This window comes from Geotrypetes seraphini, chromosome 5, assembly GCF_902459505.1.
Source record: "Geotrypetes seraphini chromosome 5, aGeoSer1.1, whole genome shotgun sequence".
Classification (NCBI taxonomy): Eukaryota; Metazoa; Chordata; class Amphibia; order Gymnophiona; family Dermophiidae; genus Geotrypetes; species Geotrypetes seraphini.
Window position 1 is genome coordinate 68,028,599 of NC_047088.1, and position 25,433 is coordinate 68,054,031.

General features: G+C 41.8%; 1 protein-coding gene across 4 annotated transcripts in view; it reads left to right on the forward strand.

Moving 5' to 3' along the window:
• Positions 1-22,763, forward strand: part of FRMPD3 (FERM and PDZ domain containing 3) — a 496,827-nt gene extending 474,064 nt beyond the window's left edge. For all 4 annotated transcript variants that reach the window (XM_033945378.1, XM_033945380.1, XM_033945379.1 and 1 more), the window contains 3 exons: positions 2,258-2,402; positions 14,321-15,139; positions 18,139-22,763. In XM_033945378.1, coding sequence (XP_033801269.1) covers positions 2,258-2,402; positions 14,321-15,139; positions 18,139-20,990 — 3,816 coding nt within the window. In that variant the 3' untranslated portion in view covers positions 20,991-22,763. The remainder of the gene's footprint in view (positions 1-2,257; positions 2,403-14,320; positions 15,140-18,138) is intronic.
• The last annotated feature ends 2,670 nt before the right edge of the window (positions 22,764-25,433 follow it).

The following is a 25,433-nucleotide window of genomic DNA, read 5'->3' on the forward strand; positions in this document are numbered from 1 at the left end:
TTTGAATAAAGCAAGTACTTTATCGAGGCATTCATCAGTCCACTTCTGAATGCCAGGTTTATCTATGACTCACGTGGTATGCCGTGACAAAACAGGAGACAGAGCAGACAGCAGCTGAGTCAGACTAAGGCTCTCCATCCAGCAGCATCAAACCGAGCAGAAAACTAACAGACATTAATTCCTTAGCCATTTGCAGCATAGTTATTTTAATCTATTTAATGATCATATTTTGTTATACTAAATTTAATTTCAATTAACATTTAGTAGCATACATCCCATAATGTTTTTAATAACACTTTCTGAAGTTGTTAATAACAGAGAGCTCTTTTTTCTAGCTATCGAGAAACGAGTTAGCATTTCAGTTCATATCCTTACAGGCCAATGTGCCCTGTCTGCTTTCAAAGGAACACTATCACGGTTTATGATTATTTATGGTTATTTGGGATTTAATATACCGCCTTTCATTTAACACAGCAAGGTGGTGTGCAAAATTAAAATAGAAAAACAGAAAGAAACTCCATAATCTAGGAGTAAGAATAAAACAAATGAGATAGAGCAGGGTAAACAGAGCAATAATACACCAGCTGCCCATGGATACCCCCGGATATGTCCTCCTTTTGAGGATATGTCTGGGGGTCCGTACGACTTTTCTGGGTCCTGAAAAGCTGTATCGGGCAGGGAGTAAGTCTGCGCATGCATGGCCGTCATATGATGATATCACATAGCATTCACACATGCGTGGACTTCCTCCCTACCCGACAAGAGCAGGCAGTGGAGGGCAGGGCTAGGGTGGACTTGGGGGTGGGGATTAGAGCGTGGATGAGTGTAACTAAGTGTGCAACCATATGCCCATGTCCCATCTCAAGTAGCCTGGGTAATCAAATGGGTCTTAAGAGCAGCTTTGAATTTAATGTACGATGACTCAAGTTGAAGCTGAGCAGGAAGCAAATTCCACAACAATAGGCCAAGAAAGAAAAACGCCCAATGAAGTGCTAGCTAGGAGTTCCAACACAGACATGAAAGACTGAATGGTAGCAGTGGTGTATAGTAGGGGTGGGAGCCGGAGCGCCCTGGGTGCAGTCTTGGTGGGGGGCGCTGGCACCTCTCCGTTCCCCATGCCACACTCACGCCCTCCTTTCCTACCCCCAATCTTCAACAGCACAAGCGACTTCTCTGCTGAAATGTCCTGTATTCAGTAAGAGTGTCCCGAAGCTGTGCCCAAAACGTTGATTGCGATCTGAAGACAATGCGAGTCGATCACGGAGCCTGGGATTTCTCCCTGCTTCCACAACGCTAACGCAGCAACAGATCAGGTGCGTGCAGTGTCGGCATAAGTCTCCACCACCAACCACCCACCCCCGACATCCATTCTGATGTCGGAGAGGAAGTTCTGGGCCAGCCAATGGTTGCTTGGACGTCAGAATTGATGTTGGGGGGGGAGGGAAGGCATGTACAGTCGTTGCATGCATCTGGTCTGTTGCTGCATCGGCGGCAATGGCTTGGAGAAATCGGTGGTAGTGGCTGGGGGGTCAGGGAAAGAGAAAGAAAGACAAAAAGAAAGAAAAGGGGGCAGGGAGAGAGAAAGAAAGAAAGAAATGAAAGAAAGGATGCACAGTCAGAAGGAAGTGCAACAAGAGACTCATAAAATCACCAGACAACAAAGATAGGAAAAATGATTTTATTTTCAATTTAGTGATCAAAATGCATCAGTTTTGAGAATTTATATCTGCTGTCTATATTTTGCACTATATTTAACGTGACCATATGTCCCGTTTTGAATGGTGGGGGGGGGGGGGATTGTGTCCCATTTTGAGGAAAAAATAAATGGTCACATTATGTATCACTACCTGCAACCTAGCATAACATCAAAGGGAAGATCTAATGGTATGAATGAATGCACATCTGTACTAACTGTTAGAGAAAAATGTTTTGAAGCTTTGAAGCTGATATACAGTGAGCAGACTACTTAACCAGATGGCTTTAGGATAGCTATTCAACTTGACCAAATTACTGGCTAGCACTGATTAGCAGCAGTAAACCCACACACAGGAACACATCCATATCTGCCGTATTTTATTCAGGTAAATTTTGTGTAGCCAACAGTTTATCGAAACAAAAGTAAGCCATTCAGTAAAGCATAGGGGAGGGACATTTTTCAGCCTCCACATTTGTCCAGCCAGCTGGACAAGCCTTATGAATATTGGCCTTGTTCTGTGTAATTTCTATTATAAACCATATTTTTATCATTTTTTTCTAGCCTCTGGTTTTGCTGATGGAGTGGCCAGTAGCCACCAGTTTTGCCTGCCTGATAGCAGGTTACTACCAGCTGCTTGTGGACCCCAAAAAGGTGATATTCTATCGAACCGCCACTCAGCCGCCGCCTCCTCAGTTTATCAAGGCAGGTATGTTTCACCCTTAGTTTTTGTATGGCCACCTCACTGCTGGCACATAGCAAGTTACTTCTTTTCCCTTCTTTCAGAATGCACCAATGGGTTTTCCATTGTCTGACTCTCCACCATTTCCTACTTTCAGAGGTTGTTTTTTAATCACTATCTTGAGATTACTAATTATTGTGCTTCCGGATAGGCTGGTGGCATCTGATGAATGAGAAGTTTCTGGAAAGTGTCTATCGTACAATTCCTTCTACTACTACTACTACTTAACATTTTTATATTGCTACTAGACATAAGAGATAGAACTTACAATCTCTTCAAAACAGACAAACAGGACAAGTAAGAGTTAGGGAGTTACATTTATAACTAGGCAGAGAAAAATAAAATACACATAATTATAGAACACATAAAACAAATTTAAAAATTATTTAAAAAAATAATAATAATAACATAATACAATCCATACTTCTAATATAAATCTAGAAAGATAACCAGGTGTGTTTTACCCCTTTTAAATTTCTGGTTTGGACAACAACATACAAAACAATCCAGGGCCTATTATTCCATAAAAGCCTGAATAAACAGATGTGTCTTCAACCTTTTCTTAAATTCTGCAGTGGATGATAGCATCAGAATATTCCCAGGAAGTTTTTCCATAGGTACGGGCCAGCAAGGGATAGTGCACTGTCACAGGTATCAACATATTAAATCTTTATGAAAGAAGGTTGCGCCAAAAAATGAGTTCCTGTCAATCTCAATGAGCGAGCTGGCTCATAAAGCCTCAGAGGGGCATAATCAAAAAAAGCGTCTAAGTCCCCTTTTGGCCTAAGTCCCTAAACGTTCAACCCAGAAGCAGGGAAAGTGTCCATAACCAAAACAAACGTCCATGTTTTCATTATGGCCTTCCTCTGCCTAAACGCCCAATCTCTACTACGTCTAAAAGTACACCCACAGCACGTCTACACTTTTTAGCCATAATGAAAGAAAAAAACGCCTAAGCCCCAAACGTCCAACAGAAGAGCTTTTAGGTGAAGGAGGAGCCAGTCCTTCGCCTAAAAGCTGGATTCTGTAACCGATGTCTGTCAAAAACAACACCGGTTACAGAATCCCCCCCCACAACCATCCAGGCAGGAGGGTACCCAAGCCCTCCTGCCATGTCAAACCATCAACACCCCCCCCCTGACAACATCGGGGCAAGAGGGAGCCCAAGCCTTCTTGCCCCAGCCAACCGGGTTGGGCCCATGTGCCTAAGGCCCCGCCCACAGGAGGGGCCTAAGGCTCCCGGGCCTATTCTGATTGGCCCAGGTGCCTTAGGCCCCACCAGTAGGTGGGGCTTTGGTACGGCTGGGCCAATCCGGCCTCATTCTGCCTGGGCCAGGAGAGCTTGGGCTCCCTCCTGGCCTGAACGAGTCGGGGGGGTAAAGAGTCGCCTGAGCCAGGAGGGCTTGGGCTCCCTCCTGGCCTGAACGAGTCGGGGGTGCCGCGGTTGGCCGGGGCAAGAGGGCTTGGGCTCCCTCTTGCCCCGATGTTGTGTTGGGGGGGAGTGATGCATCGCGGCAGGAGAGATACCTCATCTCCCCTACCGCAATGCCATCACTCCTCTACCCGAACTGCCGTGGGTCGCGGCAGTTCGGGTAGAAGAGTGATGGCATCGCGGTAGGGGAGATGAGGCATCTCTCCTGCCGCGATGGTTAGGTTGTCAGGCCGCTGAACTGATGGTGCCAGCGGCCATCAGCTCAGCGGCCCCTTTTTCAGCACTTAGACCTGGTTTTCTTTCGTCTAAGTCAAACAGGTCTAAGTGCCGACTAAACTGTTTTGGTTATAGGTGTTGTACGCCTAGGTGTAGGTCGGCCCACCTCCCGCCCACTGCCCGCCCTTTCCCCTTCTCTAAACACACCTCTTTTCTCTCTGTGCATCTAGAGGCAGGGGAAAGGCCTAAGTTGGTTTTAGATATGTCTAAAAACCAGCTTTGGTTATGAGTACTTGGACGATCAGGCTTTTTGATCGTCCAAGTAGCCACTTAGGACACTTTTTAGATGTTTGTTTGTTTTTTTGATTATTACCTCCTCAGGGTTTTCTTCAAATATTCTGGAGTATGACTGATCAAAGTTTAAAATATACAGTATATATCTCTCTTAAATTGTACAGGTAACCCATGTAAAGCCTTCAGAAAAGATGTAAACATGATCGCTCTGTTGAAAACTTACAATCAAACACACAGTTGCATGTTGTGCAACCTGTACAGCTTTACATCAAGATTAAGATAAACCTAGGTAAAGATTATTATGGGAATGATTAAAACAGCATGGATACTGAACAGATGAATATGGGGTTAAGAGTTAAAAGTAACCACTTAGAGTTGCATTAAGCAAACGGAGTTTTAAAATAAAAGAATGGTATATGTATTTTCCACAGTTGCCTTAAATATTTACCCCCTATAGCTTCTTCTCATTGGGGAAACCAGGGATGGAGAATAGAGAACTGCATGGGGACATAAATTTCATCAATCCCTGCCCATCCCCAGTGGAAGCTAACCCATACTTACCCATACCTGCTAAGATCAATTCCATCCCACAGGAGTGAATGCTATCATTTACTTGCTTGCAGCCCTGTTTCCTCCGAACCTCTACAGCAGGGGTCCCCAAAGTCTCTCCTTGAGGGCCGAATCCAGTCGGGTTTTCAGGATTTCCCCAATGAATATGCATTGAAAGCAGTGCATGCACATAGATCTCATGCATATTCATTGGGGAAATCCTGAAAACCCGACTGGATTTGGCCCTCAAGGAGGGACTTTGGGGACCCCTGCTCTACAGCCTCTACAGCTCTACCCCTGCTCTACAGCTAGTGGTTTTTTGAACAGTATTCAACCAATGAGTGTTCCAAGTTTATGTCTGGTGTTCCAGCTGCCTCTCTGGTTATCCCAAGCCTCATTCTGGAGTCACCAGAGATTTTGACTACATTTCATTGGGAATCCCACGGCAACTTCTTCCATCCTCACAGGAATCTCATCGTAATTTCTTCCATGCCTATGAATTCCATTGGATTCCCACAAATCCCACTCCCATGCAGCTCTCTAGTGGGGAACCTTTTGTGAATAAAGGGCCTCATTGAGACCTCGCTCCACTCAGTGCTACTGAAAATTTGCACATAGGACACTTATCTGTATGGCTGCTGCAGTATGGATAAGTGCTTTTGAATACATTTTTATTTACATCCAGGGAGGGGTTTTTTTCCTTTTCTTCTACAAAGTTTTTCCTTTTTTTTGTGTCCAAGATTTAAAGAAATAAGCTGACCACTGACTGGATTTGCATCTTGAGCCAAATACGTATTTTTTACCATCTTATACTGTAAACTTGCTATGTGACAGTAGTAGAGTTTCCTGGTCAACTTCATTGCTGTATAACAATGCTCTGGAGAAGCTCGTTTTTGCACTGAGGGGGGGAGAGATGTCATGTTATGCTACATTATGTTTCCTCTCATTAGTAGTTTGTTGAAGGACCTCTGAGCTATGAATTCACTTTGAACTCTTTAATCTTTCTATTATATGTACTAAACTATTTTCTCCATGTGCACAAATGGAGAAAGCTTTTCAGTATATCTGACTGTAACTATTCAGTGTATTGCTGATCTGGCACAGAGCTGCTGAGGGGAAGCAATTTTACTGCCTCCACAATATCTGAGACTTCTGACCTTCCAGTATTATTTATTTAATTTCTACAATTTCTAGACCACTTATACCTTATGTATCCTAGTGACCACATGGCGGAATGGAATATACCAGCCTTCCCACTCTGGGTCACATTGTACTGAAATCTTCACTAAACATAAAATAAACAATTTTATAAATCTTTGTATCTAGTTTTATTTCCTTCCTGATTCTGCTAGCTTTTGACATTCCCTTAGTTTCCTCTCTACCTCTTTCTTTCCTGTTAAAATGTACTTCTCTGTCTTCCTCGCGTATATTTAGGGCTCCTTTTACAAAGGTGCGCTAGCATTTTTAGCACACGTACCAGATTAGTGCGTGCTATAGTGTTTGCTACCCGAAAAACTATCGCCTGCTCAAGAGAAGGCGGTAGAGGCTAGTGCGCAGGGCATTTTAGCACACGCTATTCCATGCGTTAAGGCCCTAACGCACCTTTGTAAAAGGAGCCCTTAGTATTTTTGTTTTCTTCCTCCATGAGTCTCTCTCTCTCTCTCTGTGCTGATGCTGTCTGTCTGTCTGTCTGTCCACAGTTTAATAACTTTCTCACCTCTCTCTTGCCTTTGCCTCCTATCTCTGTCTCTGCCTTCCTCTTTTCCTTGCCTCACTTTTTATGCCTTTTTCCTCTACTTGTTCTTCTTCTCTCTCCCTGCCATGCTCCCTTCTTCCTTCTGACCCCTCTCAGCCCTCTTGTCCTCACAACTTGTATTCAGTCTTAGAAACTCTTTCCCTCAGCTCTCCTTTCAGGCCCTCTCACAATCACCCATCCCCTATCCTCTCCACAGCTCCTCTCCTTTTTTCCCACCATTGAGTCCTTTCATAGCTTCTCTCCTAATGTTTATCTTCTCCCCTCACAGCCAACTTCCTCCAGCAACTTACCCAGGTTTCCCATTCACAGCCTTTCTCCTTCTCTTTCCATTAACTTACCCTCTTCCAGTCAGCATCCCCTCTTTTTTTTCCAACATTTCTCAACCTCAAGCTCCTTTCTCCCCTCCTTATAGTCCTTTTATTCCTCTTTCTCTCTTCTTTTCTCCTTCATCTAAACCCCCTGCTCTCCCCCCCCCCCATGTCTTTATTAACTCCTCTTTCATCTCTCCTTTCCGTTCCCAGTCCCTCTATTAGCAGGGCAAGCATTAGGCAAGTGCAAACAGGATAATAGTTGAGTCCTCGTGACCAAAGGATCACAAACTGCCCAAAGCAGAAGAGCATGTAGCCTGCCAGCTGTTTTTTGACCCCCCCCCCCCCAAACTGGACCCCAACACTTCTAAAACTTGACCCCAACACTTCCATTTTATTAGCATCTACTACCATAGCAGGTCTTTCCTGAACTGTTGCTGCTTCTTCCTCCCCCTTCAGCCTACTGGTTAGGAATTCCTTTGCCAGGCAATAGACCACAGTATGAGGTGGCAGCAACAGCAGAGGAGTCAAATCTCTTCATACCTTTCCTCAGCTGTGGCTTTGCTAGGGTTACCATATGACTCCAGAAAAAGGAAGACGGATTGAGACATCCAGATTTTACTTCCATTAAAAGCAATAGAAGTAAAGAGGATAGACTGAGACATCTGGGTTGTACTTCCATTCCTCTCAGTCCGTCCTCCTTTTTCTGGAGGCTCTGCTGACCTCTTTGCTCTCCATTCACAAAATTAAAGACAATGGAAGGAAGTGTGTATCTCTAACCCAGCATTGGGAGACTTGGCAGGTTTGCCAATCATGTAGTATTGCAGTTATGCTATTAACAGAAAAAAAATGTAAGCATTAAGATGTGGTGAAGAAAAATCTGGCTCTCCTCTTTATAAATTGGAGCACTTAGGTAAGTTTAAAGGAAAAACTACTAGAACAAGAAGTTCTGCCTAAAATAATAAGCTCTTTTCTGTGTCTATGAACATATATGAATATACTTTGACTGTCACAATACAGATGGAGCAGGAAGTAGGAAGAGAGGTGCACAATGAAAAGAATAGTATGAATCAGGAATAACTTATCTATGCTAAGAAGAGGGGGGAATAAACACACAACCATCCCCTTGCCCAGCATGATAATCTACATGTAGCTGTAGGTGAGCAGAACTCAAAATTATACAGGTGAATGGATCAAAATAAAAATACCTTCAGGGGTCTCAAAGTCCCCCCTTGAGGGCCGCAATCCAGTCGGGTTTTCAGGATTTCCCCAATGAATATGCATGAGATCTATGTGCATGCACTGCTTTCAATGCATATTCATTGGGGAAATCCTGAAAACCCGACTGGATTGCGGCCCTCAAGGAGGGACTTTGGGATCCCTGCAAGTTTAGCTGAATTTTCATGCCTTCCTTGATATGTCCTGAAAATTTAGACACCAAAACACAAAAATTCCAGCAGTGAGACAAAATCAGTGAACTTGTGGCACATAAACTGTGATATCTGAAAATAATGGAAAGCTAATCAAGTGGGTATCTGTTACTATCCCATCTGAGTGTTTTATTTAGCTCATTTCTATACGCATCCCATTTTGGAAACTTTACAGCACATTAATATTCGTTCATCACACATATTGGCTGTACTTAGGGCTCCTTTTATGAAGCTGCGTTAGCGGTTTAATGCACGTAATAGCGCGTGCTAAACCGCCGGCCGCACTAGCCGCTACCGCTTCCTCTTGAGCAGGCAGTAGTTTTTTGGCTAGTGCAGGGGTTAGTGCATGATTAAAAGTCGCGCGCGCTAAAGCTGCTAACGTAGCTTCGTAAAAGGAGCCCTTAAAAGCAATATTATTTATTTACTGAACTAAACTGAGGCATCAGATGCTGCACGTATGTTTATATTATATATTTGTGTCCTTCCCAGTATGTAACATAAAAGACATTGATGCCCCACTCCAAGAGGAAAACTGGGCAGCACATCTGCATTTAAATCCCTCATACTAATATGTCAGTGAGCACACAACGATAGTCGACTCTGCTTACAAAGAATGCCAGTTTTTGCATTCTTAGTTGGTTGTTCTCTCACCCTTAGATTGTGTGCAGTGACATTTCTCATAACTGAGTACAAAAATAGTAAGGTTGCTCCCCTGTTACTCAACCCTATTCTACCAATCAACAATGAAGTTGAGTTTCAGACAGGGCATTTCAAAAATCAAACTTTTTACTCTACATCAATACATATTAAATCATACATTCATATGAGCTTTTGGGCTACATCTTATCATTCGTCCATTTGGAGGATCATTTTCAATATGGTGTCCAAATTTGAATTGGGACATTTTGCAGAAAATGCGTAAAAATCCAGTAGCAAACATGATCATTTTCAGAACAATAAAAGTCTATCTTTTTCTTTCAAAAATGGTTATTTTTCAGAATATTTGTCCTCAGTGCACCTATCTTTTTGAATCATTTTCAGAAAAAACACATCCAAAAGAAAAACGCTCAAAACAAGCATTAGGATGTAGGAGGGGCCAGTATTTTTAGTAGACTAGCCACAGAGAAATCCCAGCAGTGGAGCACCCTAGGGGGCACTGCAGTGAACTTCACATAAAAAGACCCAGGTACACATCTCACCATAATCCCTTTATGGTGTATGGAGAACCCTTCAAAACCTACTGGACCTAACTGTACACCAGACCAATAGCCCTTATACCTGCGGTTGTCACCCTTAGGGTTGTACAGTAGGATTTTGGTGAGCTCACATAGCCCACCACAAGTGTAGTAGTTAAAGTGGATATGGCCCTGGGTCTCCATCTCTGCAGTCCACTATACTGACCATCAGGCTACTCCAGAGACCTGCCTGCTGCTGTAGTAGGACTGGCCATGGCATCTGAACTTGTCATACAGGCAGTTATGTACTGTTTCATTTATATCTTTGGAGGAGAGAGTGGGGTCAGTGACCACTGGGGGAGCCATGCTTACATCCCTCTAGTTGTCATCTAGTCAGTTTGGGCCCTTCTTTGGCAATTATCCGTTATTAAAACAGGTCTAGCCCCAAACGTCCAAACTCTGCCCTAGACGTATTCTTAAATGTTTGATTATGGCAGAAAAATTTCCAAGTCATAATCCCACTGTAGCCTCACCTACTCCATTCCTCTAACATGCCCCCTTCAGATTTAGACAAACTACAGACGAACAGCATAGATATCTGTCTAGAAAATAGGTTTCAAAAATAGGGAATTGGAAGGGTTTGGCGAGAAAAACTTCCATCTGCCCCTTTATGCCACTTTTTGGACATTTTTCTTTTTTGAAAATGAGCCCCATTGTGGGAAAAAAAAAAAACCCAACCCATGTACTTAGAGGGGCATAATCAAAACAAATGTCTAAGTCCATTTTAGGCCTGGGCACTAGTCGCCCAAAGTCAGCAGCGTACAAACAAAGTCCATTCTTGAAAAATACATTCAAAAGTTTTTTGGGAAAATCATCTACTTCTACGTCCAGCTGTTTGATTGTCCAGACCGCTAGTACATCTATCTTTATACTACATTCTCATCCATAAAATCGTCCAAGTCCCAAACACCTAGAACAGGACCTTTTGGATGTGGGAGGGGCCAGTATAGTGATGGGCTGGCCACCCAAACATGGCAACAAAGTAGTGGGGTACCTTACAGGGCACTGCTGTGAACTTCACAAAAAGGGTGCCACATAAACACCACAACTCCCGTGCAGGTCATGGTGAGTCCCCAAATAACCCCAAAACCTACTATACCCACCTGTCTACAACCCAAATAGCCGTTATGGCTGCATGTGGCATCTATATGGCAGTACAGTAGGGTTTGGGGTTTTCTTTGGTAGACTCACATTTTCCACCATAAATGTAGTGGTTAGAGTAGTTTATGGGCCTGGGTCCTCCTCTCTATGGTTCACTAGCCCACCCCCCAGACGACTTAAGCCATCTCTGTGCAGCTCTACTAGGCTTTCCTATGCCAGGTGCTGATGTTCTGGAGGCAGGTATGTATGTTTTTATTCTGATTTTTATGGCGGCAAAGGGGAGTCAATGATCACTAGGGGAGTGTGTGAGGTTCTGTACTTTGTCCCTGCAGTGGTTCCCTAGTCACTTTGGATACCTTCTGAGCACTTAGACCTATTTTTAGATTGCCTAAGTCACAATGTATAAGTCCGTCCAGGCAGCCTCGCAAAACTTTTAATTATCCCTGCAGTACGACTAAGTCTAAGTCGGCCCTCATCCTGCCCTAACCACTCCTTCAAAAATGCCCCTTTCAGCTCAGGGAGTACAGTGGGATTCAGAGGCCTAAAAAGTCTCTGGATACATCTAAAAATCCATTTCGATTATCGGCACTTTGATGACCTGTCTTTTAGGTCATCCAAGCGCCAATTTGCATGGGTTTTTAGATGTATTTCTGTTTCGATTATGAGCCCTTTAGTGTCCAAATTAACAATATATTTGTCCTCATCAATTCTATACTTCATATAACTAAACTGTAACTTATCTTGATGAATTCCCCCTTATCATCAAGAATATGTTTATGGAATGCTATGAGGAATCTATCGGTCGCATAGATTGGAGCAATATCGTACGCAACTTTGTAACAAAGACAACCCAGCTTAAACAAAACGCGTGTCTCCACTGGAAGCCAATGCAACTCATGATAGAAAGGAGTCACATGATCATATTTCTTTAGACCGTAAATTAATTTGACCCCCATATTCTGAATCAGTCTAAGCTTAGCCATCTCTTTCTTTGTACATGTCAAGTAGACAATGTTATAATAGTCGAGAAGACTTAGAAGTAACGACTGAACTAAAAGTTTAAAGGCCAGAAAGAATTTAATCTAGACAGATGCAGAAAATAAATTGAGAAGGAAGACGAGGGAAGAAAAGAAACTGAAGGGAAAGAGTGAAATCTTAGACAATGGGGGTGAGGTGTAGAGAGGGAAGGAAAGGAAAGGCAAGGAGAGAATGAAATGCCAGAGCATGGCGTTGTGGGAGAGTAAAGAGAGGAGAGAGATGCCAGACCATAGGGGGAGGAGAGGGAAAGGAAAAAGATGGATGCCAGACTAATGGGGGTGGAGGGAGAGATGGAAGGGAGAGATAGACAATTTCTGGAAGGGGCATAGAAGGAGAGAAGATGCCATATAGAAGGGGCAGAGAGAGGGCAGGCAGTGGATAAAAGGAAGAGAGTGACAAGAAGATGAGGAAAGCAGAAACCAGAGAAGACAAAGGTAGAAAAATTGTTTCTATTATTTTTTTCCTTTAGGATAAAATAGTATTGTAGCTGCATGGATAAATATTTATAAATAGAAAATGGAAATAAGGTGATCCTTTTATTGGACTAATTTGAATACATTTTTTACTAATTCAGAGATCAAAACCCCCTTCCTCAGGTCAGGACAGGATACTGTAACAGCAGTATACTTTATTGACCTGAAAAAAGAGGTTTTGGCCTCTTGAAATCTAATTGAAAAATGTATTAGTCCAATAAAATGGTATTATCTTTTTTTCCATTTTTGGCCCTGTTTTATGAAGCTGCATTAGGCTTTTTTAATCACCAGCTGCGGTGATATTAGCTCCGACCCTCATAGGAATTCTATGACTGCTGAAGCTTTTACTGCCACGCCCAGCAATAAAAAACCCTAATGCAGCTTCATAAAAGGAGGAGGGTTTATTTGTTAATTTGTAAAGTAATGATTGCTATTTCTCTGTTTTTTCAAATTTACATCTGCTATCTTTATATTTTGCACAATATTAGGTGACATGCATCACTGTTTCTGTGGTGTTGCATTGTATGCAGAGTCCGGCTTCTTGGTGGTTCAAAAATGCTTGATTTTTCACAACTGCAACAATCATTCGGTATCTCAAAGTCTCAAGCAAATAAGTGGTTGCAGTTGAAGCAGGCCATTCAGAAGGGGTTCCATGAGTGGCATAATTTAAAAATCAGTATAGCTTGCCGGGCCTATGCTTCCAGACAGATTTCCTAGGGCATCAAGCCGCCAAGTGGTATACACTTCCCCCTCGGTATTCGCGGGAGATAGGGGCAGAGCCAGACCGCGAATGGAGAAAAACCGCAAATATCTTCTTGTCTGGTTCTGATCCACCCCCGCCTCCCTCCCGCCTTCCCCCTGGCATCCTGGCCTTACCTGGTGGTCTAGCAGGCTTTCGGGGCAGGAGTGATCTTCCTATGCTCCTGCCCCGTGCAGATCGCTCACGGCAGCCATTTCCTATTGGCGATCTGCATGGAGCTTACAGAGATTCTGCTCAGCATTTCCAGCAAGGGAATAATAGGGAGCTACACTACCCTGTCCAGTTCTGGTAGAGTCTCTCTGGCACTGTCCCTCTGCCTGACCTATATCTCCCTGCCTTGTATCCTCCAGTCTGTCCCTAACACCAGGAGTTGGGAAAGTTTTATGCATGTACAGTAAATTTAATTTAGTGTTTATTCTTTGCATGCATAAAATTTTCCAAATCAAAAGCACATGCCAAGTGGATGCCTCTCCAGATCATTTATCATTTTAAAATATGATAAACTGTATATAGGAACTCCAGGGTTAGAAATTTGAAACTGGGCACACGCTGATGACTGAATGAGTGCTTTTAAATACTGCTTTCATAGTGTTTGAGGAAAAAACAAGTTCCCTATGTACACTTGAGTTTATGATTTTCATAAATACAAAGAGACTAACTTTGAGGGTCAGAATCCTAAATTGACCTCTGAGAAAATTTACTAGGACCATAACTCTGATGATCTTAAATTTTAGGTGAATTTCCAGCTGAAAACTTAGGGGCCCTTTTACAAAGCTGTGCTAAAAAGTGGTCTGCACCATTTTTAAAGGACACACTGAGGCCACTTTATAGAGTGGCTCTAAAAGGCTGCAATTTGATGGCTGTTCACTACTTTCAAAATTAGCATGTGGCCATTAGTATGTGACCCCTTACCATAATCTATTTTATAGGTGGTATCAGCTCCTGCGCTAATCCTACTCTCTGCCCTCAAACATACCCCCATGCTAAAAATAAAATGTATTTTTTAGCACATAGGTGGAACATGCCTAGCCCACAGTTAACACATGGCTGCAGAGTGCGGCCTGCTAGCATCATTTTTAAGTGGTGTTAAGCACACGTTTGTGCTTACCACTACTTAGTAAAAAGGCCCTTAGACACCTAAGTTTGGTTAAGAAAAGGAGATTTGGTGTTTGATAGTCTGAACACGGTTCCAACTTTCTAACTTGACTTCGAAAATGTATACTTAAGGGGGGATGAAATGCCTACATAATATGGTTTCCACTCATTCCATCACTATTCTTTTAAAAATTATAGATTACATCAACTTGCACAATGTTAACCGACCCCCTACAGTGGGACAGGCCGGAAAGAAAGAAGCAGGACATTCGACCAACACAGCTCCCAGCTCAGGGGATGCCGGACAGCGAGATGATTCAACACCTGCAGATTCCGAGCTCGTCAGCTTTTGCTATCTGCACATGCGGGAGCAAAGGAAGGAGCGGGAAAACAGGACAGACATCAATGAAAACCTAATTTTCTTTGAGGAAACCAGGCCTAGGACAAAGTCAGACCCAACTTCCAAAAGTTCAAAACCAGGCTGCAATAATACATCCAATGAGTATGATCCAGATGGTCTTGAGTGCAACAAATATAACAACCGGGCAAGAGCTTATACCATGGACCACCACATGAAAGCCGAGGTCATGCATTTTTACTGCGACTCTTGCAAAGCTAAAATTAAAAGTAGAATAGCCTCTAGGAAATGTGCCAATGCCTGCAGCTCCCGTGAAAATATTGTTGACTTGATGTCTCTTCCTCCTCCGGAGAGTGATGAGGAAGAAGACGAAAGCACTGCCTTACTTCCTGCCATTGCAGCCCCACCTCCTGGTTTTCGGGATAGCTCAGATGAGGATGACTCAAAACGCAGAGCTGCAAAGAACCAGGAGCAGAATAGGCACCTCTGTGGGATTCTTTATGATGAAATTCCTGTGACACTTATAGACAGTGTGCAAACACGAACAGTCAGGGACCATGCCCAGGAGTTAGACGATGCCTTGGTGTCTACCTTGCAGGCCCTGGAAGCACTGGCTGCATCAGAAGATTGTCCTCATCCTCAGCCACAACAGACAACAGGTATTTTGTTGGTTCCTGTCATTTTAGGTATGCTGGAAGGTCAGTGCCTTGATATCAGACTTTGGCTCTCATGTACTAAAGTGTGCTTCAAATGAAAACTAGTTCAAAAAGCCTGAAAATTCTAAAAAATATCAAATTTCAGTCATTTTGTGTTATTTTTCAAGCTAAATACTGTTTTGTGAAGTCTTGGCAACAGGACATTTCACATTAAACTTTCATGTTGATGTCCATGTCACGTAAAAGTTTATTTAAAATTTCCATGTAATGGGAAAATATGCAAGGCAGCTCAAAAATGCCAATAGTGAAAGCAAGCATGTGAAAAAGGTTTCACAGGCCTGAATTTGCAAAATAATAATAACTATACCTCTGAAAGTGTAATTTTTTATATATATATATTTTTTTTTCAAAGCTGCATTGTGGTAGTGGATATTGCATCAGAGGCTTCTCTGGATTCCCTTGGAGCATGCAATCCCTGGTGGGCCAGCAGCCACCCAATCACCCCTTCCCCAGCATCAGTATAGGGCAGGTGTACTAGTGTGCTACATTCCCCCTTTCTTTTCTAGCCTCGATGCTTAAACAGAGAAAGCCTGAATTCTGAAAGGAAGATCATGCTTTATGAGGATATTTTCTTTGTTGATGTGCTGGGCAAACATTAAAGCTGCAATCTGGTTTTGTTTCATAATTGGAACCATAAAAACATGGAGAAATCCCGCCGCCCTCCCTCCCCTTGAAGCCCTAATCCTTAAATTTAAAAAAAATCTGAGAGCTTGTTCTACAGATATTTTCTTCCCTCTGGGCCTTGACTCGCTCAAGGGGTTTGGAGGCACTTCTTATTTGCTCCTTTCTCAGTGTCTGCCTCTTTTAAAATCATGCTGCCTATCCCCTAGCAGTAGTCTTCTGGTATCACTGGCCACTGTTCCCTCTAAGCCAGGGGTGTCAAAGTCCCTCCTCGAGGGCTGCAATCCAGTCGGGTTTTCAGGATTTCCCCAATGAATATGCATGAGATCCATTTGCATTCACTGCTTTCATTGTATGGTAATAGATTTCATACATATTCATTGGAAAAATCCTGAAAACCCAACTGGATTGCGGCCCTTGAGGAGGGACTTTGACACCCCTGCTCTAAGCTGAGCAAAACTCCTCTAGCTACAGTCCTGCCAGGGGAGAGTGCTGTTTCACTATCACACTTTCAATAGTGAGGGACAGGCAAGCTCTGCAGGACTGTAGAAAGCCTGTCTGTCGCTAGAGCTTAAAAACAGAATGTTGAAGCACTACCCCCCCCCCCACACACACACACACACACACTGGCAGCTATGCATTTGGAGGACTCCTACTCAGCTTAGAGAAAACAGTGCCACTGGTTGATCTTTAGCAGCAGTACCGTGAGACTACCATTAGAGGTAAGACAGTGCTATTTTGGCAGAGGCAGCTGGCGTGAGTAAGTATTGCTCTTACTCTTATCACTCCCCCCCCCCAGACTCTGGATGAGTTGGGGTCTGAGAGGATGAGTTCTGGGAGTGGTAGGATTGATTCTTAGTTGTTGTTTTTTTAATTTACTTGTCAGAGCTTCCTGGGGAGGATGGGTGTTTTAGGCATTTATGCCCCTGGGTCAGGGTTGAGCAGGGAAAACTGAGAGATAATAGACACCCTGGGAGATACTTTGTGCGGCCTCTGAAGCAGGCTATCAGGGTTATTTACACTGCACCATCACCACAGAAAATGGGTCTTATTTTCACAGTTTTTCACTTATTTCCACATATGGGAACAAGTAGGGTTGACATCCGGGTTTTAATTCCACTGAAAGCAATGGAAGTAAGCAGGCCAGATAGGGTTGAAGCAATGGAAGTAAAACCCGGATGTCTCAATCCATTCTCCTCTTTCTGGAGCCATATGGTAACCCTAGACAGGTAAACAATTATGTATAAAATTTAGCTACAGAATACAGATGAGCCAAGAGTTCATTTGTATCCTGTAGCTATACCTTCCACACACACTCATTTTTGTGGCTTAATATTTGATGGCCTGTAAGAGAAAACAGCATAAATGTTGATCTTTTTAGTCATTCTTGTTAGTATTCTGTTCACTGAACTTATTCTAATAACCAGAACTATAACATTACAGCATAACCAAGGACATGATTAACCGTCCTTAGTTAAAGACATAGCTGAATTATTTACTGACTACTGTAGTAACTTCCATTTCTTAACACCAAGTGAATGATCAGGAATATCTGCTTTTGACTGACAGTAAGGGCCTCTTCTATCAAACTGCGCTAGCAGTTTGTAGCACGGTGAGCTGCACTGAATGACCCACGCTGCTCCCGACGCTCATAGAGTTCCTATGAGCGTTGGGAGCAGTGCGGGCCATTCAGCATGGCTCTCTGTGCTAAAAACTGCTAGCGCAGTTTGATAGAAGAGGCTCCAAGTTACATAGTAGAGTTGTAGATGAAGGCAACTCAAATACGGTCCAGGAAAAAATAATGGGAACAATATTCCGTGGGGCTTATCTGCAAAAAAGTAGCTCCTACCCAGATCTGGTCCATAGCCAAATATCTATAGCATTGGAGGAGTGTGTGGTGCAGTGGTTGGAGCTACAGCCTCAGCACCCTGGGGTTGTGGGTTCAAATCCAGCGCTGCTCCTTGTGATCCTGGGCAAGTCACTTAATCCTCCATAGCCCCAGGTACGTTAGATAGATTGTGAGCCCACCGGGACAGATAGGGAAAATGCTTGAGTACCTGATTGTAAAACCGCTTAGATAACCTTGATAGGCGGTATATAAAAACCTAATAAACTTGAAACTTGAAGCATTATCCAGATGGTGGCATTAAAACTCCCAACAGACTGCCTCAGCATTTTTCAAGTAATACTGGGGCAATCAAGGGGTGGAGCTTGGGTGAAGTTTCCACTTACTAGGGGGACCTATACTTCAGGTAAAATTATAAGAAAAAGGAATGAATCTCATAAGAACTGCTTTCTTTCGTTTTTGCTGTGTGTTTCAGGTCTGATTGTCCTAGCTGCCATAACCCCTGAATCTTCTTTGGACTCTGGCCATGAAACTAATTCATCTGAGCTGACTGACGTCTCTGAGATGGTTACGGCTATGAAACAGCACCAGAATGCAGCGTACTTTCTTGCTCAGCACATCAACAAAGAAAATATCCTCACAAGGAAAGATCTTCCTTTCAGAATTCAGGCTTGTTCTGCTCAAGCTATTCTCACCTCACCGTATCCCGTTGGATGCCCACAGTCAAATGCTGCCATCAAACCAGTTATTTCCAAGCAGAGTTCCAGCCCTGCTGTTGGCAAGAGCAAACAAGAACCAACTGTTGAGCAAAGCTACGCATTGGATGTACAGTCAATGATCTCACCCCACCTCAGCAAGCAAAGGAACAAAGTGAAGTTGGTGCCAAATTCTGAATGCAAAGAGTCTACCCAAGCTAAGCCTGCCTTTGAAACATCACTACACACCGCTGCTGAATTGAGTACGGACCTCATGCAAAACCTTAGAGGCAGATTACCACAGGGGATCAAGGTGAGTCCTAAACTCCACCATGATTCTAAAAGCAATGGAAAATCGGCTGACCTGTCAGCTTCTCATCAGCATGTTAATGACAGCACCATGGCTCTGCGGCTAGCAACTGTGGCAGTCACCCCCAAAGAAGAACGGCATTTAAATGTAGCAAAGGACTGTGCCTCTTCTAGTACAAAACATTTAAAATCTAAAGGAAGTCAACCAATTGTAGATAGCATATGCAGCTGCCAACAGCAAAGTGAAATGCCTCTGAGTGAGACAGAGGCTCAGAGTAGCAGAGCTGAGGTTTTCCATCTCTCCCCAACGGATGATGAAAGGCTTCATGCCAAAGTCTGTTCAGCCAAGAAATACCAGCAAAAAATGAGAAAAGATGGAGCAGGAAATTCTGTAAGTAGTGAACCCGGTCAAAAAGCAAGTGGAGACACAAACCATGCTTTGCAAAAACAAAATGCTATTTCTTCAGTCCAGGGAAGCAAAATTCAACAGGGAAGTGTGGCCAAAAGCGTAAATGCTGAGAATAAATGCTTACTTTCTACATCTACAAACAGTGCTGCTGCAAAGAACACAAATGATAATTCAAAGAGTCCAATCCAACCAGGGCCCAAAACAGAAGGCACATTGCAGCCTGGTACACTGGCCTGTAAGAACCCAGAAAATGTACCAGATCAAGTTCAGCAAGAAAGTGAAGCTCTTCCTAAAAGCAAGCCTCAGAAAGCTCCCTTCAAATTGAAAAACCTATTTTCTGCTACTTTCCCTACACGAGCTAAGAAGGAAACAGACGAGAGGCAAATGCAGCTGCAAAAGGTTAAGCAGTATGAGATGGAGTTCCTGGAGGAGCTGCTGAAGCCGAAGACCAAGGCTGATCTTCAGTCCAAAGAATATCTTCACCCTTCACTGCCTGGACGCTGTGCCTGCCAAGTAAGAAGTAGCCCTGTACAGAAGGTTCCAGGAATGTCCCGTGAGCAGAGACGAAGCTGTGATTGTAAGCGCATCTGCAGAGGGATGATGATGCAGTCAAATCAATTGCCGGTTCAAGAGGCAGAGAAACGAGGGAGACCGAAAACTACATTTGCCCAGCAGCAAGCAGAAGCCTCTAAGCTTTTAAGCGTTAGTAGTCCATCAAAGGGTAGGCGGATAAGATCAACTAGTTTAGAATCAAGGGACCATCGGTCAGAGCCTGAGAACAGTGTATCATGTCTAACAACATGTACCTCCCATGGAGAATGCATGAGGGCACCACAATATAAAAAACTGATACGTCGCTATAGTGTAAGTGAAATAGACAAGAGTGATGGTGTATCCCTTTCTTCTGACATCTACCAGAACATTTATCCAGCTAAGCTAAAAACTGTAAAGAAAGAGGATGACCATGTCACCCACACCTCTTCACTGAAGAGTACTGTGATAGAAGCCTCAGGGATAGGTGATTCTTCCTATGCTCAAATAGAAGAAGAAAAAAAGGGTCAAAAGTCTATCAATGCGCTCTGTGTTCAAGAAGAAATATACCCATGCCTGACTGACCTAGAAGATGAAGAAAAGGATAATGAAAAATGTTGTTCAATCCGTTATTGTTTTTATTACAGGAAATGCGATGTAGCTGATGACACAAGTGAAAAGGATGAGCTCTCTTATTCCATTCCTATGCAGATTCTTCCTGGTATGAAACTAGACAATCAGGTGGTTCCTGTCATGAGCAGGACTCTTCAGGTATTAGATGCCACAGCCTGTAGCAGTTCTGAAGACAGCCAAACCCAGGAGATAGATTTAAGAACCTCCACTTTTGAGGGAAGCCTGGCTAAAATCAATGCACTTCGAGGTCATGTCTATACATTACCAGATGGGTTCCTTGCAGTGCAGTTAGATACTAGTGAACTTTTGACAATCCTAAGACAGTGCGTAGTAAGTACTGAACCCTGTGACTCTAAACCGTACATTTCTCAACTGGCAGGATACAAGCAAGAACTAGCTCTTAAGTTCAAAGAGTTTAGAGCCTCTTGCCGAAGAGTGGCAGCAGTTGATAAAAGTCCAACTAACATGCTCTCGGCAATTAAAGGGAGTTTCCAAGTGCTATGTAGTCTAATTGAAACATTTGTGAGACTGGTATATATTGTGCGTTCTGAATCTCAGCGTCAAGAGCTTCTGGATAAGGTGGAGGAGGTGGTACGAAACTATACTTTCTTACTGAGGGCAGCAGAAGAGTCAACAACTAGAACACCGAGTCAACATCGAACTGTTGAACAGCTTGCACGGCAGTCAGCGACAGTAGCAACTGTTATGAGCACATTCACTCGCTCTATAAAGACACTGATGAATAAGTAAATTTACTAAAGTTCTATGCTAAATTTGTATGTCAGTGGTTCTTACATAATGTAGGTGTAGTGACAGTCTATATCTGAAAGGGATGGATAACCAATGGGCTTTCCAAGATGAAAGAAATGATTTCTCTTTGGCATAAGTGTTTGTAGAAGTCAAAGATTAACTGAATCCTCAAGTTAGCTATATTTGGGGGTTTGGGGCTACCACTGCATGCTCTGCTATGGCCTTCTATCAACAGCCTTGGCCCGGAAAATGTAACTTGTTCCCAGTGTTAATTCCATTCAGGTCTCTTCTGCACATAGGGAGCTCATGTTTACATCTTTAAAATGTTATTTTGTTTTTCCAGTTCATATCAGGTCAATGAATGAATTCATCTGCACTCTAAACTCATTAATCTGTGCTTTTATTTCTTATGTTACTTAGTTTGTTAAGCTAAGAATTTAATTTCTAAAGGAAATTAGTCTACCTGTTTTTTACATTTTGAGTGCAAGGTGAATAGATTAAAAACAGACAAGGGTTGGCAAGACCGATCTGCTGAAACTCTGATTGGATTCCACATTCCAAGGCAAGATGCAGGAACATTAGGGCAAGCTATTAAGAATAAAGAATGCATTACTATCAATATGATTATGTCAATTAAAAGTCTGTATAGTTATCATAAAATTTTATGGGACTACTTGCCCTTGGTGAGAGGAGAGATTATTTCTCTCTTATTCAATAGTCCTGTTAAAATTAATATCATGGCCTTAAAAAACCAGCTAAATGGGAAGAAAAGAAACATCATCGCTAATTTTACTTATATGGCAACACAGAAAAGTCAGAGAAATAAAAATATACTACTCAATCCATAAAGCCCGACATTTCCAACATTCTGTCATCTGGATTTGTGTCCTTTTTTTTTTTTTTCCTCTGTAACAGTGGACCAAAATAACTCTGCCTCAGAGAAATTCCACTAGATTAATTGCCTAGAGATGAGTTATTCATCATTCCCTTCCAGGTTCAGATATATCATGAAACAGTTCCAAACTGCTTTCAATCATTTCACTGACGCACCTTGCAATCTAATTTCTACATTTAATGAAGCTGAATGTCTTAACTGAGGCTTCAGTGTACCATGTACTCCCCCCACATCTTGTCTAGATGGGGACAGCGTCTCTATCTCAGTATCACGGAAGAATATATTATGGGAAAATGCCTTATGTCTGTACAAATCAAACAAAAGGAATTAGACTCATAAAGATTGCACTTTTCAGAGAGGATGTTTCACCCTTATTTCATTTTTCAGGATCATAACTTATTTCTGGCATACTGTGGCTATAACAATATGATTAACATAATTAATAGTGACAGTTCTTTGTAGTTTTCTATGACAAACACATTTGCAGTACATCTGTTGTTATGCATTTTTATCACCATTTTTATGAACATTAGTAAATGTACTATGTGCATTTAATATATTCAAGGCACAGTAGTACAAAAGGACCAGGCCCATGAGCTTAACACACTGTGAACACCATCATCATAAGTGGAGGAACTTTCTTACAGAAGTCAAAGCTGACTTAAAATCACCTGAATACCCAAGAACTGACTCTCAAGAAGCCTCTGATAGAGCAGAGTCTGGAGCAGCCAAATGGAATCGGACCAAGAGCAGGATCAACTTCTTTTATTGTGGATTTCCTGCAGAAAACTGTGAATTTATTTTCATTAGTTCTCCATTATGAAAACAAGTTTCATTCCAATCCATTACAGAGCAAACTTTTTTATTATCTGTATATAGTATGTATAGATATACAAAATATATATAAATTATATATATATAAATATATATAGATATCATTAACTTCTTGTTTTACAAACAAGAAAAATTAAATATATTAATCTTATATTCAGACATACTTTGTTTGGCTTTTTTTTCTAATGAATGTATGGGATTGAAAGGGACACTAGTGGTTATCATACAGGCTCTATTTGTGTTTTGCATATCTAAAAACTGACATTTAGATATCCAGAATGTATGGATATCCAAATTCCAATTTTATAAAGCCAGGTTATGGACATCTAAAGCTGCAACATGCCCGTACGTCAAGAGGGAGTGGTCTGGACACATTTTAGGTGGGACTAATATATATGGATGGATGTCCATATTTGAATTTGGTCCTTGATACGCCCAGGTTACAGAAAGGTGCACTGATTGATCAGTTCTCCACTGGAGGGAGTAAGAGAAGTCAAAAGGTAGCTAATTTTCTGTCCCTAGAGAGCTCACAATTTAATAATAATAATAACTTTATTCTTTTATACCGCCATCACCAACATTTCTAGGCGGTTTACATAAAAAGAGTACTGAACATTTAGTGAAGATTACAACAGTATGATTACTTCTCAAAGGGAAGTTTACATTATGATGATTAAAATGATCATTTAAAACACAGCAAAAAATAACAAAGAGCTACAATGGGATTTGAACTGGCATCCTCTGGTTCTTAGACTATCACACTAACCATTAGGCTACTTCTCCACATGGATAGCTGAATGGCAATTTTAGAATACACAGTATCCAAAATGGTCAATCATCAAAAACCAATTTTAATCTTAAATCATTAGAATCTCTTCAGGGGTCTCAGCGATGCCACCCGTTGCAGTTCAAACTGTCATAACCGCTAGGGATTTATGTACTCTATCTTTACTGACCCCTATATCTTCAAATCTTAAATTTAGTAGTGCAATGATACTATTTATATATTTAAATAATGTTTTACTCTAAAGTTAGTAGAAATCACTTAGGTTTTGTTGGACCGTGGACCATTCAGACACAGACATAAATCATGTTTCGCTTCATCGCTGTATCAAGGCTTGTCCCCTCAAATCCCCAAACAAATTCTGATGATTTAAAATTAAAATTGATGTTTGATGATTGACCATTTTGGATACTTTTGATAGTTTAATCAATTTCAAGAATTCTTTTCTAAATAGCCAGCGATTTGGATTTCCACTTTAGAATACACTCTATCAAATAATAGATGGACTTTGCATGAATGAATTCCTCCTCTTTATTTGTTAATACTTCAAGTATTTCTTTAAACAACCTTTTGATACTGTACTTCCATTTAAGAGCTAGAAAGTTGGTAAATGCAACAATATGGAATATTGGTCACACTGGCGTTTAAGCTAACAGACGCAATTCTCCTGAAGAAGCTCTATACAGAGCGAAACAGGGACGCTCCATCGAGCACTCTAAAGTTACTTTCAAATCTAGCAAGAAGATCATATCATCAGCCGCACATAAAACTGGCCGGGAAAACAAAGCTAAGTACAAGAGTTAAACTAAAAGCGTGTTTTTCCCCTATAATGTCTGTTAAAGTTACTACGTTGGAAAAAATATATTAATTCATCTGACTACAAACAAACTTTAATGAAATTAAATATCTGGTATTTATTTAAAAAAAGAAAAATATAAAAAATATATAAAAAAACAATAAAAGGGAGTTGAAAGGGACCAATGTTAGTTTGCATTAAGGCTATACAGAATGGATGTTTAAAGAAATATTTGAAGTATTAACAAATAAGGAGGAGGAATTCATTCATGCAAACTCCATCTATTATTTGATAGAGTGATTAGTCGGTGACTTTTATTGTGTTGCTACTAATGATCCTTGTTTTACCATGTTAATAGTTGGAATATTTCAGTTTGTAAAGTGGATGTATGTGCTAGACGTAGGGAGACAGCCATTTCTCATGCTGTATGCTGGCAGATTCTGTTCTAAAATATATGAGAAAGGATCATCCGTAATGACATACAAACTTGGAAATCCTTATTCTGAGATGGACGTCCTTTCTAAAATGTGCCTTTGTCCTCCAAATTCTGTATATGGCACCTAAAGTGTGCACGGTGATATATGCACACAACTTAATTGATTAATAGGCCTAATCGGCACCAATAATTTGCAATTAGTTCATAATTTAAGTTAATTGGGGTTAATTGAAAGTTACACATACAGCTTGGTAGGTGCATAGCACAAAGTGTTACACATCATGTCCAGTGTGTGTGTCTAAACGTGGGAATGGTTTGGGGTGAATTGTAGGCATTTTTTTTTCCAGTTATGCGCACAACCTAGGCATAGGCATTTAGGCCAAGAAAAACCTGGCATAAATCGGTATGCCTAAAAGCTATGACACTTAGGCGCTTAGGTGGTGCAAAGCGTGATTCTATAAGTTTTGCTTAACTTTTACCAAATCACGCTTACTACCCCTCTAATCAGTGCTGATTTTCTAGGCACTTTATATAGAATTGAGCTCTGTGGGTTTAAAAACATCCCGGCCAATATTCAAAAAGACATATATGCAGAGAGTAATTCTTATATTATAACAGGGCACCTATTAATTGAGCAGGAAGGCATCTATTTGTCCCTATTGTACAAAGACCGATAGTTGCCTGTGTGTCTTCATATA